General features: G+C 42.7%; 2 protein-coding genes and 1 long non-coding RNA gene across 8 annotated transcripts in view; 1 reads left to right on the forward strand and 2 right to left on the reverse strand.

The window, feature by feature from the left end:
• The window catches only part of BBS12 (Bardet-Biedl syndrome 12), a 33,311-nt gene extending 18,720 nt beyond the window's left edge, over positions 1-14,591 (reverse strand). For 4 of the 6 annotated variants that reach the window (XR_002126693.1, XR_002126694.1, XR_002126701.1 and 1 more), the window contains exons 1-2: positions 14,289-14,591; positions 8,613-8,672 (exon numbers count right to left, since the gene is read on the reverse strand). Coding sequence is in view for 2 of the 6 variants with exons in the window: in XM_019666700.1 (XP_019522245.1) it covers positions 4,665-6,803 (2,139 nt within the window). In the remaining 4 variants the exon portion in view is untranslated. Of the gene's footprint in view, positions 1-2,318; positions 6,814-8,612; positions 8,673-14,288 lie in introns of those variants that run through there. The other 2 variants (XM_019666700.1, XM_019666606.1) reach the window with 2 other exon arrangements.
• Positions 14,592-14,726: 135 nt separating this feature from the next.
• LOC109395699 (centrin-4-like) lies at positions 14,727-19,854 on the forward strand. The gene is made up of 5 exons (XM_019666988.1): positions 14,727-14,832; positions 16,103-16,249; positions 16,691-16,819; positions 17,434-17,571; positions 17,787-19,854. The coding sequence occupies exons 1-5, from the start codon at positions 14,830-14,832 to the stop codon at positions 17,874-17,876; spliced, it is 507 nt and encodes a 168-aa protein (XP_019522533.1). The 5' UTR covers positions 14,727-14,829; the 3' UTR covers positions 17,877-19,854.
• A 65-nt stretch (positions 19,855-19,919) lies between these two features.
• On the reverse strand, positions 19,920-27,298 carry LOC109396023 (uncharacterized). The gene is made up of 3 exons (XR_002126779.1): positions 27,126-27,298; positions 26,641-26,771; positions 19,920-21,713 (listed from the first exon to the last, which is right to left on the reverse strand). It is a non-coding gene; the product is annotated as an uncharacterized LOC109396023 (long non-coding RNA).
• Positions 27,299-27,653: the final 355 nt, after the last annotated feature.

Consider the following 27,653-nt stretch of genomic DNA (forward strand, 5'->3'; position numbering starts at 1 on the left):
CAAGATTGAGATCGTTGTCAAGTCATTTAAGAAGTGTGGCATTTCAAATGCCATAGATGGAACTGAGGACGAGGCAATATATGAAGACAGTGATTCGTCATCAGACACAGATGAGGACAAGCTAATGGTTGGGAGTTTTAACAGTGATGAGGAGTTGTATGAATTTTATGATGAGTAAAACTTGAGTTCAATAACTTTATGTAATACATTTTTTTCAAATTTCGGGCCCCCAAATTAAGGTGCGTCTAATACATGGGAGGGTCTTATACATGGAGAAATACGATATTACTTGGCAGAAGTAGATTGTAAGGCACTGTATTTAGTATGACCCCACTTATGGATTGTGAAAAACATGTCTGCCTCCACACACACAGAAGTGGCTCTGGAAAACCATAGCCCAAATATTATTATAATAATGATTACCTTGGTGTGGGTGCGGGGAAAGAGACCAAGAGTTTCCTCTAAACATGTTCTTGAAGAGTAATGGAAAGAAAGAAAAGGTGCATGTGTTAAAAAATCCCAGGACGGAAGTGTGACTAGGGGAGGAAGAAAAGGCAATCCGCAGTTAAGACAAAAGGATATAGGAAAAGGGCCTGGCTATGAGAGGAGAAATAACCGTGTTCAGGAGGAATGACGGTGCCAGACATGCCATGACATTGGTCAGTGACAGTCATGTGCAGACGCTCGAGGGGCCCGGCGTCAGGCCCCAGCGGCACGCAGGTCGGCCCGTCTGCTGCCTGCACCGCGGGGTTGATCTCCCAGGAGTCAACCTGAAATAGTCCATAAATGCTCCAGTCTAAGTCAAGACTAAGCTTTCTAAAAAGCTCCATAAAAACATACTGCTAAGCGGTCAAAGGTGAAAACTCATTTAAAAATAAAGAAGCTAGATTTTTTAGAATGGCTCCTTGGAAAGTATTTCAAAATGTTTGAGGGTATGTCACTAAAATATATGACCGCTCTTAAAGCCTCAGTGTCACCCTCTGGGACTTTCCAAAGCCATGAATTCCTCATTTACGTTTACAGGCAGCTCTTGGCTCACTGCCTCCTGCCCTAAATGGCTCTATTCAGTGAAGGGGACGCAATGGCCATCAAAGGGGTCCAGGATGGCAGTGCCCGCAGTCACCAGACGGCAGGGCTTCTACCATCACAGCTGTGCCAGCCCTGACACTGGCTAGGTACCGGAGGGGCACCTTCATCAGGGGAATTAACTCGTACTAGCCACACTCACAGTTTCGTGTTAACCAAGATGCTAATTTCATATTTATATTTGTGACAGAACTATTAGAGAAAACAAAATACTCACGGGAACGAAGCCAAGAATTTTATTCTCTTGTGACTTATAAAATCTGTATTACAGTAAGACTTCTAGTTTCAAAGGAAAGTATTACAAGATTTTACTAAATAATTAATAGTACTAATTAATCCATGCACATACCAACTTCAAAAAAAAGCTATTCTATAAAATGAGCTGAGCATCTGTTTATGTGAGTTACACTTATAACCTCTGTGATACTTTAACTAGAAGTAAGTGTTAATAGTACAGAAGGGGAGTAAAAGTGTCAGTATCTACCCAAGGAAAATAATACATTTTCTTTTTAAAAAACAGTTCAATACCCAATGTTGTTATTATTCTAACTTTGAACAAAGATGGTATATATAACTGGAATATCTGTGCAAGGTTTCCATGTGATCACATTTAAGACAACCATTAAACCAAAATGATTTTCTTTTACCCAAGGATGAGGATAATCAAATTACGTTTTCTACTACATATAAATTAGCCTTATAAATAAACCAGACACTCTCTTTTCTTGTTTTGTTATTGTTACCTTAAAGAAAATAAAAACTTGTCACAATTAATGCTTAGAAATATAAACTTTGGAGCCAGATAAAACCTTAGTCCAATTTCAGCTCTACTACCTACTAGCTGTGACACCCTTGGCCAGTCTCTTAACCTTACTAAGTTCATCTCCTCAACTATATAGTGGAGAAAATAGATGTTGCAAAGATTGAAATAACATATGTGTTATGGGCTGACCTGGTCTCCCCAGAATGGATACGTCGAAGTCCTAACCCCCAGGATCTCAGAATGTGACTGTATTTGGAGGAAGAGCCTGGAAAGGGGGTAATGAGTTAGAAAGAGGTCATTAGGGAGGGTCCTAATCCCCTATGACTGGTGTCCTTGCTAGAGAAGGAAATCTGGACACAGACAGGTACAGAGGGAAGATGTTGTAAAGACATGGGGAGAAGACGGCCATCTACAAGTTAAGGACAGAGGCCTCAGGAGAAACCAACCCTGCCCACACCTTGATCTCAGACTTCCAGCCTCCAGAATTGTGAGAAATGTCTGTTGTTTAAGCCCCCCAGTGTGTGGTACTTTGTTATGGAAGCCCTAGCAGAGTCATACAATCTGTAAAGAATTTAGAAGAGTGCCTGGAACATGGTAGCATCCCATGAAATTTTAAGTCTAACTTGTTAGCTTGTCAACAGGGTGAAATCTCAGATTTTGCACAGTTCTTGACAGTTTTGGCTGACAGAGCTATGGTTTTCTGGAAAAGACGAGGGCCTCAGTAGGCTGGGTCCAGTACTGAATGCTTTCGCTCCAGTAGCGGGAAAGGCGAAGAGGAGGTAGCCCCTGGCATCCCACAGTCCTACCTACTAAGGGATGTTTGAGGCTAAGCAGTGAGAGATGGGATGAACACAAGGAACCAGTGTTATGCTAGTACCTCACGGTGGGAGCAGGAAGGGGGTTAACATAACAAAGCAGCACACCCCACGGCCCCAGCAGAGAAGAAATGCGGCTGTGGCTGCTCTCAAAGGGCCCCAAAGCTCAAACAATGCTGTCAGCAACGCGGAAATAAAACTGAGCAAACGGGAAGACACAAGTGCATTCAGCACAAGCTGGGCAGCTGATGAAAGCCAAAGCACGGGCAGAGCGCTGTTTGCCAGCATGAAGCTGCTCCTGCCTGTACAGCTCCATACCTCCTTCACCCTCTACTCCGACCTCAGCTGCTCTAAGGACAAAGAATGTACAGGGTTCAGTAGCATCTGTGACTTCCGGCATTCACTGGGGGTCTTGGAGCTTATCCTCTGTGGATACAGGGGTACCATCTAGATGACATCCTGGTGTTAACGAGCTAGGAGCCTGTCTCGATGGTCCAGACTAGGGCCATTATCTACCTGACTGTGTTATTTATGTCTACCTGGAGGAGTGGCTGATAAACTCTGACAGAAATTCAGAACCCTGTTTGCCAAGTCAAGTTTCTCAAGATCACCTGGACAGTCACAACCCTCAATTCCCCCCGTGAGTCACACAAACAAATGCTGTCTCCCTGACCTCGCACCACCAAAAAGGAGACTCAACACCTTATTGAGACTCGTATTCAGTACTGCAGGCAGCATGCGATGACACCAGTGGCAACGCCCAGATGTGAGCATGTGCAAACACACGGCCAGGACAACACAGCTTCAATCCAACGAATCACGTGCTTCTCTGAAGTCTGAATCGCTTTGGATTTTGCCATGTATGGCAACTGTGGCTTCAACTACTTGGTGACACTATCTCTGTGACTTAATCATATCCATATAGTGTGATTCAAATCAGGTTTAACAAGAAGTCCTGAAGGCGAGTGGCCTGGGCCTTGGGGTTATGTGCTTGTACGTGGGGAAAACGGGCCACGGAAGGACCTCTCCATTAGGGGTGGGGTTGCTTTTTGGCCCATCTCTTGCCTCCTGTAATTTTTGGCAATGGCACCAAAGATCAGCAAGGCAGTCAAAACTCCCCTGTGTGGGTCATAATGGATAATAGGTCTTGGACTACATTCTGGCTAATGAAAACATCTGCTGGTCCTTGGAATTCACAGTTAAGTAAATCCAAGACCCTGAGGTACATGAGTGAGGTCAGTATTGCAGACTGGCTTCATCCTGCTGTTCTGTCTGTTGACATAGCCTTAACTAATTGGTTTATCAGACCAATCGAATGGATTTGGTATTGACTAAACCACCTGCTTGTCAGATCAATCAGAACAGCTAATAGAGCGAGTGGCATACTGACACGAAAATTCAAGTTTGGCCACGAATGTGTCAGGTTGGGGAATGAACTGTTGGAAGAGGCGACCCGTTATGTGCCCTGAGCAACACTGCGTGCTTTCTGGGCAGCCACGAATGCAAGGCCCTGACCTATCTGTACTGAGTCCATGTCTCAGGCTTGTGTTTTACACTGATCAACTGTGAGACATGAAGTAACAACTCCCCCTGGACAAAGAACAGGATTGCTTCTGCTTATTATAAAAGCAAATGACTATCCCGAGCTCAGCATTCCTCTCCTGTAACACAACCCACACGATGTGTGCAGGCCATTTGGGACTTTGTGTCGCTCTTGTGGGACAAACCAACACGAACCCTGATGACTGCTTTGCTATGAATCATAAAAGTCCCTGACCAAAGTGTGCCGTGTATTCCGTAGCATCCCACAAAACAGTAACAGGCTAACTTGTGAGCTTGTAAATATGGTGAAAGCCCAGACCCTGCATAGTTATTGACGGATGTCAATCATGTTCTTCTTGGTAACAGCCAGCATTTCAGGCACTATGACTTGACTACTGGAAAACTTGCTAGCATGACATATCACAAAAGATTACTTCCCACAGGCTTAGCCAACAGCACTACAAAAGTAAAAAGCCCTCTGCTTGCTGTGATGTTAGCTGTGTGTGTCCAAGCCCAGTAATAATCTCACTGTCTGTCTGAAGTACTAACAGTACTAAGTCCAGAGCTCGGCGCCAGGCCTCCGTCTTTGGTGTAACAACATCATAAACTCTTGGAATCTGTTCCACTTTATTCGAAATGCCTGAATTAAAAATTCCACTATTTAGTTTACTATATTCATTCAAGATGTAGGATGCAGGCGACCCAGAGTCTGTGGCACTTTGTAGATGGTGTTGAATGAATGCGCTGGCTTCAAATTCTGAGGAGGAATGGGCGGTGTTGCATAGGAGGGTTGAGAGGTACTGGTGCCAGCCGCGTGCCAAGCACTTGAGCACCGTCGGTCTGTGTAGTGCCAGGGATGAAGCCAGCCAAGAGGAAGTGTAAGGAAGCCCTCCCGAACTGGCTTGGTTTCCTTTATTCACAGGCTGCCCCACGAGGCTTTGAAGATGGCTGAGGCACAGAAATTCCACGGCACCGCCTCCAAGGAAGACCTTTTGCTCTTTCAGAGCACAATGCAGACGACGCGCGCACGTCCAGAATCTGTCTTCCTTGGTCTGCATCTGCGCAGAGACTGGGCCAGTGAGCACTGCTGTAACCAAATCCATTCCTTCTGTTTGCAGCACGACTGCCATGCTGCTGACCCTATCGACCCCCGCGGGAACGCGTCTCCAGAAGGCCACACGGACCCCGCTGCCCACACAGTCTTCCGTCACTTGGGTAATGTAGGCCACTCGCACTGCTCTGGAAGCTTCCGCCAAAGCCTGCATTGCACCGCCATTCACTGACCCAATCACCAGCCGCTTACTGCGGATGCATTTCTCAATCAAGGGTTCAGACACACTTCCTCGCACCAGGACGAGCTTCACGTTGAACTTGTCTAGGACCTGTAGTACCTGATCTGTCCACAGTACTTCTGAGCGGGCTTGGTGAGCCGCCACGCCTTCCAGCTCTGTTCTCACTTTGGCAGCTCCATTGAACCCCAGGTGGCGGTAGTTCTCTGTGAGGTCGCCCTCGATGAGAGTTACCCGCAGAGGCTGGCTCTGTAATTCCTCGATCAGAGCAGCACTGGACACTGAAACAACAGTGACGTAGCCTGCACAGACGCAAGACCAAGTTTCGGGTAAGCCCGGCAAACAGCAGGTGAAGACTCCTGAAATGTCGAACGTCCCCGGGGCGGCCCTGCGGCCTCGCTGCACACCCGCCTTCAGGCACTGCAGCTGCGCGGCTGCGTCTACTAGTTTCATGCTGCTGCCATCTCCGTGGCTCAGACCCGCCTCCAGCTCTGCCACGTCCTTACATTTGTGAGTGCGGGGCGTAGCCACACGCTGATGTTCTAGAAACCCATCTGGTTTGCTTGTCCATTGATTCTCACCCACCCTATTAAAATGCCTGCTGTGGATTAGTACTGACTTTCTGCAGCGGGTGTCTGCACGCAGACTGTTGCTCAGAGTCTGCGGAGTGTGTGACGTGTTTTCATCAGCTTCCTCCTTAGACTGGGTTCTAAGCAGGTCAGCTGATTTAACAGGTCTCCCAGGAAGACTGGAAATGGTCACTGATGGAGAGGCATCTCCGAGATCGTTCTCTTTCTGCACCAAACCAGTGTCTGCAGGGATTGGTAGAAAGGGACAAAAAGTGACACTATGTGAGTGAAGTCCAGGAAACGTCTGGGCGTCGTCTGCGTGGTCAGATGCATTGAGGACAGGTATCTGAAGGGAAGAGACCGCCTCAATGCAGGAGTTCAGGCCTTCTGACATCACAGACACGACGGAGGAGACCGGGACGCCCAGGTGCAGACACTGCTCGGCTGCCCTGCTCCACGCGCCGGCGAGAAACAGGAGGGTGCTGGTCCCCGTTCCGTATGCGTTATTCTGTGCTTGCACTGCTTCGCTGAGGAGCTGTCCCACAGCACTGGACAAATCCAAATTTTCAAGAAGCCTCATGGTCGAACTGACTAACACACTGTCATGACGCTCTTCGTCTATAATGAATTTGGATGATTTTACTGGGCCAAGGAAAGTTCTTCCTGTTTCTGCAAATGATGAAAGTTGTTGAAGTCCCACGTGCCTCCTTTTGTTTATGACCCTGCAAGCCATCACCATAAAGCATCGTCTGCAAATAAAATAAAAACTTGGAACTTTATTCAGTGTAATTCATGGTTATCAATGCTTATAAAAGAAAAATGAGATACAGCTGCTGCCTTGGAGGAGTTTCTGGTACGCACAGCTTCCATGACATGTGGTCAGTGCAATGGCACAGTGTTACCATGCGATTAGTGATGGATGTCGGAGGAGGAAGACTTCCTCCCACAGGGGAAGCGGATCATGCAGGCAGCAGGCACTGTTTTCCGCAGAAGGCAGCGCCTGAAATGTCCTGAAGAATAACTCGAAAGAGTGAGCAAGTTGAAGGAGGTGGTAGTACACGCACATACGTATATGTGGAAAAACACGGTGTACTGGGGTAAACGAGTAGTTTAGTTTATGGGGTTATAAAGAAAGTGGGGAACCGTAGAAGCCCTAGAAGGGGCAGGGGGTGGGGTCACGCAGGGCATTATGTGCCAGGCCCAGCCTGATCCAACAGTGGGAACCACTGAAATGTTCTAACTAAGGGAGGTTACGAGACAGCTTGGCGGAGTGTCCGCAAGTGTGGGCTCTGCATCGAGAGGTCTGGGCTTGAACCTGGCTCTGCCGCGTACTAGCTGTACAGCCTTAAGCACGTTGTTTACCTATTCGGCTCTGTGTCCACATCTGCAAAACAAGGACAGTAACAGAATCTACTTTATAGAGTGATTATAAGGAGTAACGAGTACGGTGCTAAGAGCAGTGCCTGGCACATAGTTAGAGCTTTATGAGGACTTGCTATAATACTACATATAGTAATACTATGACTACTATTTGTGTCTTGGCTGTATTATCACTCTGATAACAGCAGAGATAACTGGTTGGATGAGGGCCGGACTGGAGGCAGAGAGGCCAGTTAATCTTCTATAGTTTTCAGGTGAGCTATGTCAAAGGGGGATGGAGGCGAGGGGATAGATCTGGTTATTGATTAGGATATCAAAAGGAAAAAAGTACTATTTAAAGGCAAGTTCAAAGGACTTTTTCTACATAATATTTCAGAATTCACATCTAAAACTAATAGGAAGAAGTTACAAGAGAAAGACTTTATTTAGCCCAATAAAAAGAGCTTATCAACAAAATCCCCCCTAATTGAAAAGCTGTCTATAATAAAATGACCTTCCTTGTGAGGTATGAGCTCTCAGTTAAAGTACCAGAGCTAAAACTGTAGATAATACAAACTTCTCTTCCACCCTTAAGGCATTATAATTCTTCAAGTAATATTTTTTAACCACAATCTTTTAAATCCAAAATATCGAAGAGCAAACAACTCCTACGTTTTGCTTTTCCCCCAGTGCTGGCCAGAGCACTGGTACATTTGTTTCTAAAACACCGACATTCATCCGTGAAGCTCAGGGGCACCGTAGTTCCAGATACACCTGAGGTCGGCAGGCGGCCACTAACACAACTATTCTCAAAAGCAGCTTCTTACAGTCTTTCAAGGACCAAGGAGAAAAGCTAGTACAGTCTAGGAAAATATATAACGGATTGTTTGAACTCAGTTTCACATTCTCTTTTGTGAGATTTTTCAATTCTGTGAGCTAAAATAACTCTTTATATGCTCGGGATATTCCTCGACGGCATCAAAATACACTGTAGGACTCCCGACTTCAATAACCCTGAGACCCGCCACGTCTTACAACTATCTGATCTTACCACGTTCTGTCCTTCACGTCTCACCCCATGTTATCAATTCTCTATTCACCCAACTTGAATTCCCATTGGTCAGTTGCTACAATCACTCCTTTGCACACACATTCTCAAAACCCTTATCCCTTTTTTGGTTCATCTTACCTTGCAACACTAATCTTGATGAAATCCAATTCTCTCTACTCCAAGCTTTCCCTGGGGTAGCTGAAAATAAACAGAAAAACACACATAACCATGCTGATTGGTGTCATTTTAAGTTCATGAACCCAAACCTCAAGTGGCACTAATAGTTCCTGGCGATCTAGTTCCCTCGTCTATCTTTTTTTCTTTTTATGGTTATTACTTTCTGGGCTCTATTTTTTAAAGTTTTGCCTATCCCTGAGTTAAAAGGTATTCTTCTACGTTGCTTCTAAAAGCTTTATGGTTTAGACGTCTTTAAATGGAGGTGAAATTCACATAACATAAACTTAACATTTTAAAGTGTACGATTCAGTAGCACTTGGCACAGTCACAGTGTTGTACAACCACTACGTTTATCTAGTTCCAAACATTTCTATGGCAGCAGAAGAAAACCCTGTAGCCAGGAAGCAGTGCCTCCCTGTTCTGCTCACACCAGCCCCTGGCAACCGCCAACCTTTTTCTGTCTTTATGGATCTATCTACTCTGAATATTTCATGTAAGTGGAGTCATCCAATATGTGACCTTTCCCATCTGGCTTATTTCACTCAGCCACATGTTTCTGAGGTTCATCCACATTGTATTCCGTGTCAGGGCTTCATTTCTTTTTGTGGCTGAGTAACATCTCATTGCAGACGTGCATTGTTTTGTTTACCATCCATCATATCCGCTGGTGGACGCGTGTTTCTACCTTTTGGCTACTGTGAACATTTGTGTACAAATACTTGTGTGCCTGTTGTCAGTTCTTTGAGGGACACAGGACTGGTCATATGGTAATTTATCTTTAACATTCTGAGGAGCTGCAACCTGTTTTCTCTAGCAGCTGAACTATGTTACTTTCCCAACAGCAATGTACCAGGGCTTCGATTTCTCCATTTCCTTGCTGTGTTAGTTTCCTAGGGCTGCTGTACAAAATTACTACAAACTGGGTGGCTTAAAAGAATACGGATTTATCCTCTCGTGGTTCTGGAGTCTAGAAGTCTGAACTCAAGGTATCTGCAGGGCCATGTTCCTTCTGATGGTTCTAGGGAAGACTCCTTCCTTGCCCCTTCCAGCTGCTCCCAGACGGCCCTGGCTTTCGGCAGCATACCTCCAATCTCTGCCTCCCTTTCCCATGGCCTTCTTGAAGGACATCAGTCACTGGAGTTGGGGGCCACCCTAATTCAGTGTGACCTCATCTTAAATAACTACATCTACAAAGACCTTATTTCCAAATAAAATCACATTCTGAGATTCTGGATGCACATGATTTTTTTGTGTGTGTGGGGGGGAGGAAGAGGCCACTACTCAATCCAGTACCCTCACTGACACTTACCATGTTTATTTTGGTTTTGTTTTTTTTAAAATAGACATCCTAGTGGATGCGAAATAATATTTTTTTGTAGTTTTGATTTGCATTTTTCTAATGACTAATGATGTTGAGCACATTTTCATGTGTTTGTTGGCCATTTGTATATTTTCTTTGGGAAAATAACTATTCAAACCTTTAGCCCATTTTAAAATTGGGTTGTCTTTTTGTTGTTGAATTTTAAGAACAGTTCTTTATATATTCTGGATATAAGAACCTTATCAAAATAATCATATTTTCTCTCATTCTGTAGGTTATTTTCCACTTTTTAAAATAACGTACTTTGATCCATAAAAGTTTTTAATTTTAATGGTCTAATTTGTCTATTGTTTTCTTTGTCACTCATGCTCTTAGTGTCATATCTACTAATCAACTGCCAAATCCAAAGTCATGAAGATTTAACCCAATGTTTTCTTCAAAGAGTTTTATATCTTATATTAAGTTTGTTGATATATTTTGAGTTGATTTTTGTATATGGTTGAGCTAGGGATCCAACTTCAATTTGGGGCTGGTTTATTTTATTTTATTTTATTTGCACTTGGATATCAAATTATCCCAGTACCATTTGTTGAAGAAACTATTCTTTTCCCCATTGAGTGCTCTTGGCACCTTTGTCAAAACAATCAACTGGTAATAGATGTATGGATTTATTTCTAGACTCTCGATTCTATTTCATGGGTCTATATGCTCATTCTTAAGCCAGGACCACACTGTTTTGATTACTGTAGGTTGGTAGTAAGTTTTGAAGGAAGTGTGACTTCTTCAACTTTGTTCTATTTGTATTAGCTTTTACATTTACATTTACAACTTATCTTAAACTGATTTCTGTAAATGTTATGAGGTATGAGTCATTTTTTTCCCCTCATGGATTTCCAGTTGCACCAGAATAATTTGTTGAAAAGACCGACTTTTTGCTTTTGTTTTTATTTTCTAACATGTTTTGAGAGCTTATTCAGTATGAGGCACTTCACATGCATTATGTAATGTAGTCCTCACAACATGCGGTAGATACTATAATTAACCTATTTTAGTGATGTAGAAAATAAAGGACAGTTAAGTAATAGTAAGTAAAAGGTTATGGACAGAAACCCAGGCTTTTCTAAAGCCAAAGTCCCATGCTATTAGCTACTATTCAGTACTGCCTTCCAGCTGCCCCTCTGCCCAGCACAACAGTAACTCACCCTCTTTTCTGTAGAACCTTCCACTGCATTCCCACTTCCAAACCTTCCTACCTTCTTCCAAGCCTGTTCATATCCTTATACAGATGTGCCCATTTTTTTATTCAAGTCAGAGTCTTTGTCTATTGTTTCTTTTCTACTATATTTAAATCACAAAATATTGATAAATGAATGGAAAGAAAAGTCATAAGGAATTTAGGACAAAAGGAAAAAACCATAGGCTATTTCAAATTTAGTCTGTATTTAATTTATGTGGAAAAAAAAGTTTCCCAGAGGAGACATGAGATTATTTAAACAAAACTAATCTACAAGCAAAACGTCACATAGAATTGATATCGAAATAAATATTCAAAAAGCAATCTGTTTCAGCACTTGAAGAATCGATTCCAAGCTTTAGTAAATTAAAAAAAAAACAAAAACAATCTTAGCATTCTTAAGTTTAGAAGAGCTCCTAAATTATTATTTTGAAGAGATTGCAACTTGCCATAATTAACATAATTATATAATAAACACTCAAACAAGAACCCCTAAACTTCTAAGAGGCTGAATATAAAAAGGAGAAGAGGATAAAGGGGATGGAGAAATAGATAATTTCAAATATGAAAAGTACCTCCGGCAACAGTTCTTGGCACTGAACCAACACACTGATTCTTGTGCTGCACAGCAGCACAATATTTTCCACAAACAGCTCTCCATGTCATTACTGGGATCCCAGACAACTGTACTTGTCAGCTTCGTGTTTCTTAACTTTCTAAGTGTGTAACGGAAGAGCAGCAGAATGAGGCTACTTCCCTGGGGTTTTGAGATCAGAAGAAGCTTTCTCTTCCTAAGATCGTGTCTAGTCTTGTCCAAGGTACTTGGTTTAGAACACTAAGACTTGCAATGCTTTTCTGGAGTTGCATTTTTTAAGAAAGTAGTATTTTCTGACAGGTATAATTAGCTTTTTTTCATCACCAAATCCAACAGTTTGCCTATCTCCCGTCTAGTCTTATAATACAACAGTCAGATCATTCCACTGCTTAAAAACCTCGTATTTGGAAAATGAAGTCTTTACTTTTAAAAATTAGCTCAGATCTTTTTACTCCTCTGCTCAAAAGCTCGCAAACCCTTTCAGTTTCACTCAGAGTGAAAGTCAAAGTCCTTATAACATGCTAATAATCTGCTTGCCTCCCTCCTACCCCGCTGTGTCTCCTGCTCTACCCCACCACTCTACCCCTGCCTCCCTTCCGTGCAAGGCTCGCCCCCCCCCCCCCACCTCGGCATTTCTGCTCCACTTGTTCCCTTTTCTGGGACGCTCTTCCCCAAGGAATTCACGGCCTCACCACCTTCAAATACGTAAATGCCCCCTTTGAATGATGCCTAGCCTGAGCACCTTATTTAACACCACAGAGCTCTCTTTTTCCTTTATATGCTGGTTTCCCTTTATCTGCTCTACTTTCTCTTTTCCATAACACTTACCACCTTATAAAATAGCTCACAGTCTATTTATTTATTACTTATTGACTCTCTCCCTTTCTTGGAATGTAATTCACAGGAGGGACATTTCAGTCACTGAGGTACCCCACATGCCGAGAATACTGTGTGACAATTACAGGCACTCAGTAAATATTTGATGAGTGAATGACTGAATGGTTTCCACCATATTTGTTATCTTAAATTGAAGGACAAAACTGACCCAAGATTTAACAGATGCCACTGTCAGTGTTTCTCCACCAGAAATGTAAGGTTCAATCACCGCTGGAGTCGACATGATTCCTATTTGGAGCGCCTTAGCTGAGGCCCTTTAATTGCTTCCAAAATGGTCCTTCTTCGCATGGTTGTCAGAATTATCTTTGAAAAGCACAAACCTAAAAGATCACTTCATTGCCTAAAAACATCTATTTATCTTAGAAAATAAAGTCTTTACTCCCTAGCTCTACCTTGGTGTTCCATAATCTGACCTCAATCTAATTTATAAGACTCAATTTCCACCTTTCCTTATAAACCCATGACCTTACCACAATAAAACATACATTTATTTTCACTTTTTGATATGCCGTACTCTGATTTCGATAACCCCACCCTTTCTTCCCCTTGGTTAATGCTATGCGTCTTTCATGACCCAAGACAAACCCCACATTTTTGAAACAGCCTTCTCCAATGCCCCAGGGGCGAGTAGTGTCTTTTTCCTTTCCTGTGCTCCCAAAGTACGTTCTCCACACATCTACTAAAGCCCTTAGCACCCTGAATTAAAAATACTGCATTTGTCTAATTTATGTCTGTGCCAATGTCCCTCACTATTTGTGTGTTCCTTGTTTTTATTCATCTTTATATTCCATATTTCGTTCCTTCCAAACTCACCAGATAGTTGGCATAGTACTTGGCATGTGGAAAGATGAAATAAGTTTTAAGTTACAACCATATTTATTGTATTCAAGAGTCAGCAATAAGCCTTTAAAAATTGAAAAAAAAATTTTTTTAAGTTTTAAGAGACTATCACGTCTTCCTTCCAGGAAGTCAGAGGCCCACGTCAGTCCTTCTCCTCGACCCTGAGCTGGCCCCTGACCAGATTCAGCGCTGGGCAGAACCAGCAAGCTTGGTCCTCTGGTCAAGAACTCGCTTTGGTTTATAGCAGTTATATGGGCGTCTAAATCTCGGCAGGTACAGGGTCCACTGGAATATCAGGCTCCCTGTGTCCAACTCAGGAGTGCGCATCTAGGCTGGATGTGGTTGGACAGCCGGCCAGATCCTGGGATTCATTCAATGGAATGGCTGGGGGTGACAGTGGGGGTGGGGGTAGGGGGAGGTGTCTGATAGCGACTATGGGTGGAGCCAAAGTCCTACCCTGCAAATACAAACTACAACACAGGTGAAAACTCTGTTCTGTCCTATGCAGTGAGGCTTCCAGAGCATCCCATGACCCACCTGCCCCAAGACCCACTTCCTTCCAACCGCACCGCGTGCCCCCAAATGTTGCCCACCACGGGAGGAGACAAGTGGCGAACGGCCAAGCCCCAAGCACTGCGGAGGCTGCGGAAGGTCCAGCGACGCGTCCCCTCCGCCACTGGGAATGCCGCCGGGCGTTTAACCAAAGCTGAACCAATTCACCCAAGGCCCACCAGGCCCTCGGATTCTCACCCTTTCCCGGAGCGAAGCGGTAAGAAAACCAAACAAGGGCTCCCCACGTCTCCACCAAACACTGAACAGCCGCTGGAAGCACCTCGCCACTAACCCCACTCTTTTCTCCATCCCCACAGGAGGCTCCAGTCCTCGGCTTTCCCCGGTCAGACAGGTTCCAGGAGACACAGGGACGCTGAAGAGCCGCGGGCGAAGACGCCCCCCTCCCCGCCCGCAGTCTGCGCATGTGCGAAGAGCGCCGAGGAGCGCGGGCCCGGCCGCTGGGTCTGGTCGCTAGGAAACCAGACGGAAAGTTCCGCTTAACGGTAGACGGGCAAGGCAAAGTGTCGCGCTATTGGTAGAGAGTACAGAGGGGGCTGGCCACAAGGGCCTTTTCTGACCATTGGGTGAAATGACTGTCAATCGGTGGGTGGGCGTGTCCGCACGGGGGCAGCGAGAGCGGCCTTAGCAACGGCTTCCGAGCCTCGGTGAAGGCCACCGTTGGGCTGCACGGCGGGCGGGTGAGGACCTGGGCTCCCGGCCGAGGACGCCGGTGGGCGACATGGTGAGTGCGAAGCTGTAACTTCCTGCTGGGGCTGGGCCTGGGGCTGAATTCCTGGAGCAAGGAAGGAATTTTGTTTAGTTCATGAAATGTGTCATTCGCCTTCTTTTCATGATCTTCGAATGTCATTAGTAACCCCGCCTCTCGTCGCCCAAAACAAGCGCATTGCCCGCGGCCCTAAGGACAGAAGAGCAGTTGTCCTGTTCATTTTCTCCCTCATCAACCACATCGACAGCTGACACCAGCAGTCTGCAAGGGGTGATAGGTTCCCTGTTGGAAACAGAAACCACTCTTGAGCCAGAAAGAAATCGAATACAAAGAATAAGATGCTAAACACTGTTGGACGGGACGGCCTGGGCCTCTAGGAAAGGCGTCCTGAACTCTGAAACGCTGACGGGCCGGGCCGGGGACCTACAAGCTCTGGCCCTGTTGGGAAGGCGAGGATTCTGAAGGCTGCCACTCCAGCCAGTGTGACTGCAGTCCAGGGATCAAGGACCGGCCGCTACCACAACTATGTAACTCTTGAGCACAAGAAGCTGGCGACTAGAGACTCAGGAACACCAAGTCCAGGTGCTGTCTCTGCCACCGCTGCTGCCTACCCCGAAGCTGGGACGAGATACCCAAGTGAGGCTGCAGAAGCGGTCCAGGAGTAGCTGTGACCTCACTTGCCCGCAGAAAATGGCAAATAGCAGGAAGATGACCTCCACCTTCCCTGGGTCCTGATAACTGGCGCAACATTTATTCTTACCCAGATCCCAGAAGTCGTTTTTCACCTGGAAAATGTAGTTTTTTTCATTTCTCAGCCTCTGCGATGTAAAAAAGTATGCTAGAAGGTGCAAAAGGATATTATGTTCCAATTAAGCATATCCCACAAAATAAACCAATTTTATGATGAGACATTTAGGCTTAATGAACGTAAAGATGGCTTTAAGCCCGCTTTTCAGGTATACCCAGTAAGGCCGATTGTATTCTGATATAATATCTACTGTTCCAGCATGCCTTCCTTCGGCTCTTCTCCCTCTCAAAAGGGACAAATTTGAAGGAAAAACATAATTGGTAAAAAAGACCCAGGCTTTCCACCAAGATATTAACAACTAAAAGCACAAATGTTAGCAAAGGAAAAAGGGGAGATTGTTGAGGTTCGTTTTATAGTAGTGAGGAGGATATCTGAATATGCTTATTGTATTTAATTAGTTCATCATCAGTTATTCGGGTTCTGGTACCTTTTCCAGTCACACAGCTTCTCTTTCACCCGCATGTGTATTTATTACAGGCATCCAATGACTGCACAAATTCAGACCAATGGAAGACAAGTGCTGCAAAAACTGAATTGAATGAAACCCAAAACCAAGAAATTAAAGAGGCCTTTGAGTTATTCGATGTTGATGGGTCTGGAACCATAAATGTGAAAGAACTGAAGGTTCAGAAATTACTTCTAATTTTAAAACATTTTAAAATCCATATCATTTATTTGTGGCAATCTTTAAATCTTTAACAGTAGCTTTCTGAAAGCTTGAAGGGACTTATTAAGTCCCTTCAGTGCAGACACCTGCGTCACACAGACAAAATAACATCTTGTTCAACATTTTATTCTTGTTTTATAAATGAATTGGCCAAATCCCAGGGTGTGACAGTGACATATCCTGACACAATAAGATTGGAAGGCCTGTTGATCTGACTGTCTAGGTTTATACCTAGCCCATAGTAAAAAATAAATAAATAAATAAATAAATAAATAAATAAATAAATAAATAAATAAATAAATATATATATATATATATATAATCTAGTAATTAAAAGGTAATTTAAAAGCTAGTAATGAGCCTGTGGCATATTATAGTTTATCTGCTTCCTATTTCAGATTGCAATGCGGGCCTTAGGATTTGAACCAAAGAAAGAAGAAATTAAAAAACTGATAGCTGCAATCGACAAAGAAGGAACTGGCATCATTAGTTTTGAAGACTTTTTTGCCATAATGAGTATAAAAATGGTACAGGAATGATTCTGTTTTCCAAAGTAATATAAGCAATAGCATTCTACATTTTTTGGCTGTAGCAATGACAGGTTTCACAGACAAAGAATTGGAACTAGGTCTTTAAAGATGGGTGGGCATTAGACAAAAGTAACAGCAGGATTACAGATGTTTTCTGGGTAGTAATGAAAACTGCCAGCGTGGAGAAGAGGTTTCTGTTAGGAAATAATAGGATATATGGCTGGACAGACAGAACCGGCCAGCATTTTGAAGCCTTGCATCCCGCAAACCTTCCCTGGGTGCCTGGTTTTGCCAGCCACTGTTTTAGAGACACTGAGGCAGCTCCCTGCTCTCTCGGAGCTTACACTTTTTGTAATGGATCTCAGTTGCTGGGGTCAGTAAGAAACACACCCCCTTCACCATCCCGTGCCTCTTCCACTTCAATAAACCCTGAGTTTGAACACCTTGAGGGCAGATGCGCGTGCACTGGCATCATTTTAAAAGAGCAGTAAGTGAAGTCAGACGTTGGCTCCCTGTTACACTGTTGCTGTACTTAAAGGCCTGTAAGCCCAGCTTGGTAGAATAATACATAAATGAAAGACTAATGACATTAGCTGTTTTTGTTTTTAAAGAGTGAAAAAGATGAAAAGGAGGAAATACTGAAGGCTTTCAAATTATTTGATGACGACGACACTGGAAGCATAACACTAAACAATATCAAGAAGGTTGCTAAGGAACTAGGGGAAAATTTAACAGATGATGACCTTCAGGTAAATTTTACTTACTTTTATAACTGTAATTTACATATGTGATTATATACAATTATAATTTATATACAATGTAATTTATGTTTATATTCTTTAGTTGTATTCGTAAATACATGTAAAATAGAATTTTGTTTTGAGTATATATTTGAATATTCATTTACATCAAGTTATTTATTTTTAATAGGTTTTACATATCATATTTGCATTTTGTTTTCCAGGAAATGCTTGATGAAGCTGACCGCGATAGGGATGGAGAAATAAATGAGGAAGAATTTTTGAGAATGATGCAAAAGACCAGTCTTTATTAATACTGTTTTTTGTTCCTTCTTGAAGTTAACAAATTTGTATTTGTTATACAGTTCCATAATATCTGAATATTCATTTTCAATTTTCAGTATTTATGTGCATAAATTGGTCTCTTGATGTCTAATCCATGTGAGAAGTTAAATTTACCACATCAAGAAACAAAGAAAATGTAATGACTTCCTTGAACCATGAATCCAAGAACAGTATTAATTCCAACTGCTATTATTTTTCGAGCCCAGAGCCCAAAAACTTAGAATTTTTTTAAGTTTAATGAAATTGGCCCCACAGGCAAATCTATTTGGTAAACAAGCCATTAGTTTCCCTATTATTTTCCTTTTGTGCAACTCTTTAAAAACAGATGAACATTTGCTTTTTCTTCAGTTATTCAAATATGTAAAGTATTAAATAAAACCGTTTGGCAACTATGTTATTTGCTAATTTTCTTCCTATAAATCAAAACAGCACTTGTATCACTCAGCTTTCCCTGTAAGTTTTACCCTATAAGTTAGCATTTATTTAGTACTAATATCCTACGACAGGTGCTGGGAATTTTCCCTGTTATCTCAGTTAATATATTACAACTTGGTAGTATTAGCTCCATCTGACTACATATGAGGAAACAAAAGTTCAGAGAAGTTAAATTTAAAAATTGCTCAATTGCTCATAGATTCTAAATAAAACATGGATTCTAAATCTTGTATCCTGACTCTTCATTAGGCTGCCTCCCTATGGATAAAATCTCTCAGGATAAGTATATTTTCTAACTCATTTAATTCTATGACTCTTGTAATTTAATTTTGTTTTCTATGAAAGAGCCAATCTGTTGGGAGAGGCAGTCTCCTGTGTGCAGTCTTTTGACCCCCATTGGGCCACATATGAATGGGCTCTGGGCCTGGACCACATCCTTACCAAGAGAGAGCATCCTCTCACCTTGGTTGGGAATCTCTCGCCCTGTCTCAGACTCAATGTACTTCCTTGTTCTACTTATGCATGTCATACGGTGCCTGGCCCGCCCCACGGCTCTATCTGTCCCCTTCAGAGGAAGGACGGGGTCCTGCTGCTGCACAGCAGGGGTGTGGGCAGTCCAACTGCCCCTTGTAAGCTTCTGGAAGGGACCTGGGAAGGGACCATGGGAAACCCGACGCTCACTGCTGAAGCTGATTCTGCTCTGCCTCTTGCCTATGTGAGGAATGCACTGTTCCATCGAGTCCTGGGCTGCACTGTGCATTCCTTGGCGGCTCTGGTACCAAGATGCATGGGCAAAAGCAGACTGACGACACGCAACAGATAACGGGCAACAAATTCTTCCTAAATCCAAGTGATGGTCTTTGGAGCAACAAGGATTGTGGAAAATGGAACTTTAATTGCCCCACCGGGTTCATGTTTAGCTCAGCTAAAATAAAGACTGAAGTTTTCATCAACACAAGAGAGGGTTTGTTATTTGATTGCAGCTAGAACGGCATGTGCTCAGAACATTCTTAAGTGTTTCACAATATCTTTAGTTCCTAATTATGTAGCATTTTCTCCTAGACTGAAAAAAACAATACCTACTAAACATGGGTCATCTGTGAAAATTATGGCCTTTAAGTTGTTAAAAGATTTCTATTTGTAAGAGGGCAACACACTTAAAAACACACACGAACAAGTTCAAAAGAGTTCTAAAGAAAAGGCTCCTTCCCATTCGAGCCCCCGTTCTCTCCTTAGACAATTATTTCACCAGCATTTTCACCAGAATTGCAGAGAATGCATGTACATGCAAATATATCTGTAGAATTAATTCTTACAAGTGAAATAGTTGGGTCAAAAGCTATACGCATTTTAATTTAAGCAGTTTTATTTTGATAATTGCCTTCTAAATTTTTGCCAAATTACATTTCCAACAGTATATGAAATGCCCATTCTTTGATAAGTTATTACCAGACTTTTGACTTCTGCCAGTCTGACAAGGTGCAAGTCATATCTCACTGTATTGGGTTGTCAGAAAAGTCATGACGTATTTTTTCTATGTTTTTCGTTGCAAAAATGCATCATGACTTTTCCGACAACCCAACAGTTTTAATGTTAATTTCTCTTATGAGAGACATTGTCTTTTCTTGTTCAGGATCTATTTTTTTCCTTTCTGTGTATTGTCTATCCACCTCCTTTGCCTAATTTTCTATTGGTTTTTAAAAATTTATTGATTTGTAAGAGCTCTTTATATAGAAAGGAAATTAATCTTTAGCATATGTGTGTTACATGCATTTTTCTGTTCTTTTGATTTTGATTACGGTTCAGCATTTAAATTTTAAGACTTTTACTTCATGCAATGATTTCTACAGATGTTCAAACTATGCAACAGTAAGATGGCAGTGATCTGTCTTTTACCAGCATTCTCGCAAGTCTTACAGAAAACATAACTTTAGATCCCCACCTGAGAAAATAACACAAAACAATCCAATTGAAAAATGGGCAGAAGACTTGAATAGACACTTTTCCAAGAGAAACATACAGATGGCTGACAGGTACATGAAAAGGTGCTCAACATCACTAGCTACTAGGGAAACGCAAATCATAACCACAGCGGGATATCACCTCACACCTGTTAGAATGGCTGTTGCCAAGACAAGAAGTATTGGCGAGAACGTGGAGAAAGAGAGGCCTCACTCTCAGGATATAATACATCTGTGTCTTGACAGAAAGCTGGGGAAATGTACTGAGCCCCCCCCCCCCTCAACTCCCCTCATCTCACCCTGAACTCTCATTTCATCTTTGCAGCACTGCACAGCGACCTATTAACAACTCGGCTTTTGCTCGGCCCTTTGTTCTCTCTGCTGTTGTCTGCGGGGCCTTTTGGAGTCTCACGCTAAGCTCATGTAATGCATGAGGGAGGAGGGGATTGAGACGACTTTTTCATTGCACTTCACCTTGACTCCCGGCTCTCTGTAAGCTTTCCTCTCCAGTTCTAGGCACTTCGGCAGCCCCCAAATTTCAACTTGTTTCTCCTCAGCCCGACAGATTCCTGCCTTTTTGCTGGGGCCTGTTTCCCCTGTGCTGAGAACTGGAAACTGCTCTCAGACAAAAGCCCTGGTGAGTGTGGGGCATCCCTGCAGCGGCGTCTTCACCCAAGGACCCAGCCTCTCCTCTCCTGTCCTGCCGACTGGGTGCTGCCAGTTCCTTCATGCACTTGTTTCATATATTAGCTTTTAGAGTTGTTTTCATCCGAAGATGAGTTCATCGTATCTTGAACCTGAAATGACGACAGCGAATTGGAATTGGGCGGGGGTGGGGATGGGAGTGCTGCTGGCTGCAAAGCCAGTTAGGAGGCGATTGCAATCATCTAAGCAAGGGATGGAGAGGGCCTGGCCACCAAATAGCCGCATCTGGTTTGGAAAAAAGAGGTTCAATTCTAAGCTTTCATTCCTGAGATCTTGTTTTTATTCATAGGACCCTGATGAAATAGCACCATATTGAGTACGGTTACGGAGTGCTTACTGTGTGAGAGGCACTACTGCGCCTCCTACACACGGCTTCTCTGATTCAAGTCCTGTGCCCACTGGACACCATGATCGTCATTCTGACTTCACAGGTAAGGAAACAGGTACAGATGGTTTCAGTGACGAGCTCACCATCACAGGTTCAGTAAATGGTGCACGTGGACTTTGGGTCAGGCCTGTTGGCCCCACACTCGGTGCTGAACCCCTCTGCCTGGCTGGCTTATCGCGCCTTGTCAGGTGTTACCTTTCCAGGGGAGATGTGACAGCCCATGTTCTCAGACAGAGGGGCACAGAAGTGATTCCGGTGGTGGTTTCTGTTGTTCAGAAAAGTGAGTGAAGAAGTCATACGTAAGGAAAGTGATAAATCTGGAGAGGTGAAACAGAAGAAAAAGATAACTTTTTAAAATGAAAGAATAGATTTAAGTCTTTGTAGCGAGTCATCATGTGGCCAAGAGTAGGCAGTCAAGACGAGCAAATAACTGGGAAGACCAGAGAATGAGTATAGTGACAAAAGTTATTACTTGACAGTTCACATATGGGCATTGCGCCCCAAATCACTTTCCCTTGGTGAGGGCTCATTTTAGCCAGTCAGTTTTAAGTGCAAGTTTAAGTATTTGTTAAATGAATGAAAGAGGGAAATTCAATTCTAACATTAAGAGCTCCTGTCATTGCACCTCACCCACTGAGATTAGCGGGCTGGTCACACACGCTGGAGCACGGAGGCCACACCACTAGAGGGCGTTGAGGTCTTGTCTCAGCTGGATGAGTGAAGGTGCGGTTTGATCTATGCTTCTTATCATAGTTTTCACATAAATTAGTTGAAGATCTTAAAGAAAAATCAAAGTTAAAGATGTAATTTATCAAGTATAATTTAAGAAAATGTTATAGAAATTGTATTATTCTGTAATTCACTTCCTTGGTCGTTAATTACTTATGTTAAAGAAAGTCAAAATTTTCACTTAAAACTGATCTGACACTATTCTAAATATAAGCCATGGAATTACCAGGGGAAAATATATTATGTGTATATTTTTAAAAGATATTTTTCCCTCCAACCCAATGTTGAAGATGTCTGACATTTTCCTCTGACTATATGAGGTAAGAAATCAATTGCTTCATATGCAAATGACTCTGGAAAGAGAGTCCCTAAACTGGGGATAATGGTTACTGCTGGGGGAGGAGCGGGTGTGATTAGGGAGGGGGTGTGATTTGGGAGAGGGTGAAGATGTTAGCTTTTTACTCACCCTGCCTAGATGAATTTTAGGAACATAAATTTTATACTTTAAATAAAAGAAGTAAAAAATTCACCTGCATTTAAAAACGAGGTTAGGAAGATAACATATGTGTGAAAATGAAATAGAAGTCCAAGTTTATATAATCTGTCTAAATATTTATAAATACAGTGTCCAAGTGATATTAATAAGCATTCTACAATTCAACATTAAAAAGGAAGGAAGGGTGTTGGTTACACTGTACACTTTTGCACCTCCTGTTGTATAACAGTCACACATGGGCTCGGAGGTCTTCAGAAATGAAACTTATTTAATTTGTGCTAGCCCCAAATATATCAGTTTTGTTGATAACAGAACACTTATTTTTCTTCACACTTAACAAAAGAGTTCACAGTTCTATAGACTCAGTTTGAGAAAAAGTGACATAAACAAAAGAATTAACTGTACATGAACAAAGACACACCCATAGTCAAACTAAACTATATTCTGGATAAGGTCCTTTACATGAATTTTAAGCTAATGAAAAAATATAGAGGTACACTGTATTCCATTCTTTCTTTTTTATTAGAAATACTACCTTTTACTTCTCTTGCAAATATAATGTGGATAAATCAAATATCAAACCACATAAAATTATGAAGTAAAAAAACCTCTACATGTCAAGTAGCAACCCCATATTCTCACTTATTAAACACCCCTGAGCTGCCGTGTCCTGAGGAGTGTTCAATGATCAGTGTCATGGCCTTCATGCTTTCACTGCCAACCGAATCAAAAAAGCACCCTCCCTGCCCGACAGACTGGAGTTAGAAGACCCTTCCCATCAGCCCAATCGGGGACTGTCATAGAGGCATGAGGTCAGAGGATGCGGAGCACACAAGCGTTTTGCCAGGCCGGTTGAAAGAAGGGAACATTTTAGGAATATTGCTTATTAAGATAGGATTTAAAATGAATTTTGAATAATCAGATAAGAAGGTGGTGGAGTTGTTTTGTCTTTTGCAAATAGAGCTAAGGGCTCGGATGACGGAAGCAACTTTGGGACACACCATAGAGAGAATTAGCAGACTCCAGGTAATGAAAAAAGACAGCAATCTAATTTGAGCAAGAGAAAAGGCCATTTTCTTACCTATGTCTGGCTAAGCATGTAGAGTGTGTGTGCGCGTGTGCGTGTGTGTGCGCGCGTGCGTGCGTGTGTGTACATGCGTGCATGTGCCAGTCATTATGTGAGAATAATGTCACCTCCGCTCAACTGTGTATTTTTGGTAAATACGTAGCATGAAATTATGCATAAATTATATTTTGTTGTTATTCCTCAAACTAAGTTCAGTCTTTCTCCTTCAAGTGCTTTTATTCATTTTTCATGAAATGTAGGTTAAGAAATTCCATCAGGTGTCTGGAGTGGGTTGACACCACTTGATTAGTGCAGCCAAATTCCTTACCCCAACTATGAAAACATGATAAACAGCATGTGCTAAACAGGCTCATTTTTGTCTGGATATGTTAGGTATTACAGCATAAAACTCGTCCTCAATGTCCCTGAACACTTCCTACCCACTGTTTCAATATTATATCCTGGAATCCTTGATGTCATCATTTTTCAAAAATTCAATTATTTGGGTTAATTTGGAAATTCAGTATAAGTGGCTACTGTACATCTCACGCTGTGCATCTAGGTTGAACAGTACTAAAGATCCATCTTACAAAGAATATAAATGTGCTAACTAAAATCTTCGAGCCAAAGTTAATTATTATCACTAAAACCTCCATTTTAAAGCCTCTGCCAACTTCCCAATCATTTTGGAAAATTTCCAGACCAGTGGTCTTGTTTCCTTACATCCTTATTCTCAAAAGTGGAAAATCTGAACCCTCCTAAGTAGGCCTGGTGCCTGTGAGTGGGCACAGCAGGTAACACATCAGCAATAGGTATGATCTGGGGACAGGCAAGGCGGTGGGTTCAAATGTGCTCTTTCACAGGGGGACGCGACTTGTATTATTTTGGGGTTAGATGATGAAGTTGGAGCCATTGTCTCCGTAGGACATGCTGGACAGACAGACAGAATACGCTATGGAAAAAGGCAGACAAGTAGTTTCTAATCTTCCAGTCACTGTTAAAGCAGATCGGACACTTTGGCCCAGTCACCTATACGTCTCTGCACCTTTTATTACGGCATACATAAAAGGTGGAAAAGGAAAGGCCTGTCTGAGCAGCACTGTGGTGCTGCTGAGAACCCAGGGGATAAAAGAAAACGCCTTCCATGTATGAAGTAGGTGAAACCGACAGTAAACGATGTATCAGGAACCATGTATTTACCACCCTGACTTAAAAGATGCAAACAATTCGCTGAAATTGGCAAAAATCCCATTTCTTATTAAGAAATAAAACATTACAGCTACAGCAAAAGGTACTCTCTTGCCTCCGCTATCATTTTCCTCTCCCTTCTCAGAAGTAGTTGGTGTGTATCATTTCCAGGCAATTGTCTGTACTTTTACCACACACATACGTATCCCTAAAATTATAAACTATTATTTCAGGTGTTTCAAATTTTACCATAGCATGTATAAATACCCGTATAGAGCTTGAGGTTTTTGCTTGACATTATATTTTTGAAATTTATTTACACGGATACATGTTAATATTGTTCATTCAACTGCTCGACAGAATTCTGTTACGTGAACAGTGTATTTCTGTACAGGAAGTTAGATTGTTTTCCTATTTTTACTATTAGCAACAACACTATAAGGAGCATCCTTACACTTCCTTCATCATAACAGCTTTTCTAGGATAGCCACTGTCTTGGTCGGCTCGGGCTGCCCTAACAAAATGCCATAGGCTTGGTGGTTTAAACAACGGAAATGTATTTTCTCACAGTTCTAGAAGCTAGAGGGCTGAGGTCAGGGTGCCAGCATCGTCAGGTTCTGTGAGAGCGCCTTCTTGGCTGGTGGATAGTCACCTCCTCGCTGCGTCCACATGGCAGAGAGGGGAGAGGGAGGGAGATCGCCATCTCCTCTTATCCTGTCAGTTTCGAGCCCCACCCTTCTGACCTTGGTTATCCTTAATCACCTACTACAGAGCCCATCTGCAGACACGGTCACATGAGGGCTTCCCCATGTGAATCTGCGGGGACGTAACTCAGTCCATAGCTGGGCTGCATGGAGTCTGCATCTCCAACTTTTCTACATATTCCCAGGTTGATTTCCAAAGTCATCGTAATAATGTACACACCCACCAACAAGTATGTAGATAATGTAATATTTTTAACCAGAACTTAAAAATCGCAAATGGCAGGTAGAGGGGCCAACACTTTCAAATGGCAGCTTCCTTTTCCTATCCCACCATAGCTGGAGTCTTCCTCCAAGGGCTTCTGCCAATCAGGTCTTTCCTTTGCAGCCTTCACTGCATGGGCTGGTCTGTTCTCTTCTGTAATCCCAGTAGGAAAAACACCGACCTACTCAGCCCATTGCGTCTTATTAAGGCTCCGTGTGGTGTGGAACGGAGCTAGCCAATGGGGTCAGAGTGAGCGCTTGAGTTCTTCCCAAGAGGATCCGGCTCCCGCTTGCTGGGAAACAACGATACAAATAAAGCCTCAAGTCCTCGTGCTCCAAACAAGCTCTGGTTCCAGTTGTGAAAAGGCAGTGTTGTTTGACCGCCACTGGTTTCTTTCTGTTTTTCAAATAGGATGTTTAGTTTTCCTGAAAATGATTTAAGCGACATTGGAGCCCCCACCTCCATCACTCTGTCACTGCCTGCCCCTAATTTTGCATTTTGCTTCCTCATTTCTCCAGCACTCAGGAACCCTACTTTCCTTCTGTTAACAGGATTCCCCCTTCTGAAAACACAGGGGCGTTTTATTTGCCCCCTGAGTACTTGTCTGAATAGAGAAAAGTCTGATTAGAGAAAGAGATGGTTTCTTATGTTTCAATCATATAGACAGTCTATGAATCAAAAGGGATTTTTTCAGAGTGAGTTAAACAATCTATTTTCTTTCCCGTATGTGTCACCATTTTTCTGGAAACTCTTACTTATCAGGTAAAACGTTACTTAGGGAGGTTCTCTGACAGCTTACCATGTTCTACGCTGGATCCCACAGTGAAGCCAGAAAGCTGAAAGTGTCTGCCGCTCTCACTTCCGTGGCAACTGTCTGAAGCGCCAAATATAGGATCATCGTGTCGTTGTAGGACTCAGCAGCAGAAGGAACTGTGTGGTGAGGAAAACCCCTTTTAGTCAGAAATTTTTCTTTAGGAGGTCAAGACCTTTAAAAAATTGATGGAAAAGTACCAAACAATACCTTTACATATGTATTTTTTTAATGCTGCACTGTTCTTAGCTAGGGAATTTTACATTTGTGTGTCATAATGAATCCATTTCCCCTTCCTTGTCCCCTTCTCTTTCCGTGTCTGTCAGTCTATCCATTCCTTGTTCTTTCCCCTCTCTAGCCCAGCAGGAATTGGAAAAATATTTTTAAAAATAATACATGCAACCAGTTATGAATAACCGCATACATACATATATGGGGCCCTCTGAGCGATGAGCCAATACATACCTACCTACCTTAGCAGGGCTTGAGATTCCTCACATCATCTGGAGACAAAGAAAGCTCTGAGCTGCGGTCAACCCACACTGACCAGTTGAACAGTTTTCCAGTTCGTCCTACTTTAGATCTTTATTATTTAATCCCAAAGACTGAATTTTTAGAGCCTTTCTCTTATATTGAAATACGATGTTTTTTGGTAACCTGATATTATCTGTAGCACAAAAAAAAAAATCAAGAAATCACTAGAATGTCTCCCTTTCTGAAGGAAAGGGGGATGTATCCATATATCCTTAATAGGAATATGCATGATACACACGAAAAGACTTGGGTTTGAGGTCACTGCAATCTTCAGAGGAAAACTTGCACATTTCTATATCTTGGGCTTCCATTTGTACTCCCTAGGAGCTCAGGTCACCTGTCATCTGGAGGTGAGGACTCACAGTGGCCTTCACAAGTATTTGAACTATATGTAAGACATCATATATAGATTTAAACTCATTTTTAAGTACCAGCTATATTAAAGGAAGAAGGCTGGAACAAAAGGT

The sequence above is a fragment of the Hipposideros armiger genome, unplaced genomic scaffold, assembly GCF_001890085.2.
Source record: "Hipposideros armiger isolate ML-2016 unplaced genomic scaffold, ASM189008v1 scaffold_1, whole genome shotgun sequence".
Classification (NCBI taxonomy): Eukaryota; Metazoa; Chordata; class Mammalia; order Chiroptera; family Hipposideridae; genus Hipposideros; species Hipposideros armiger.

Coding starts and splice junctions, on each gene's coding strand:
- LOC109395699 (XM_019666988.1), top strand. Junction 16,250..16,690: donor TAAATGTGAAAGAACTGAAG/GTTCAGAAATTA, acceptor TTCCTATTTCAG/ATTGCAATGCGGGCCTTAGG. Junction 16,820..17,433: donor CCATAATGAGTATAAAAATG/GTACAGGAATGA, acceptor TTGTTTTTAAAG/AGTGAAAAAGATGAAAAGGA.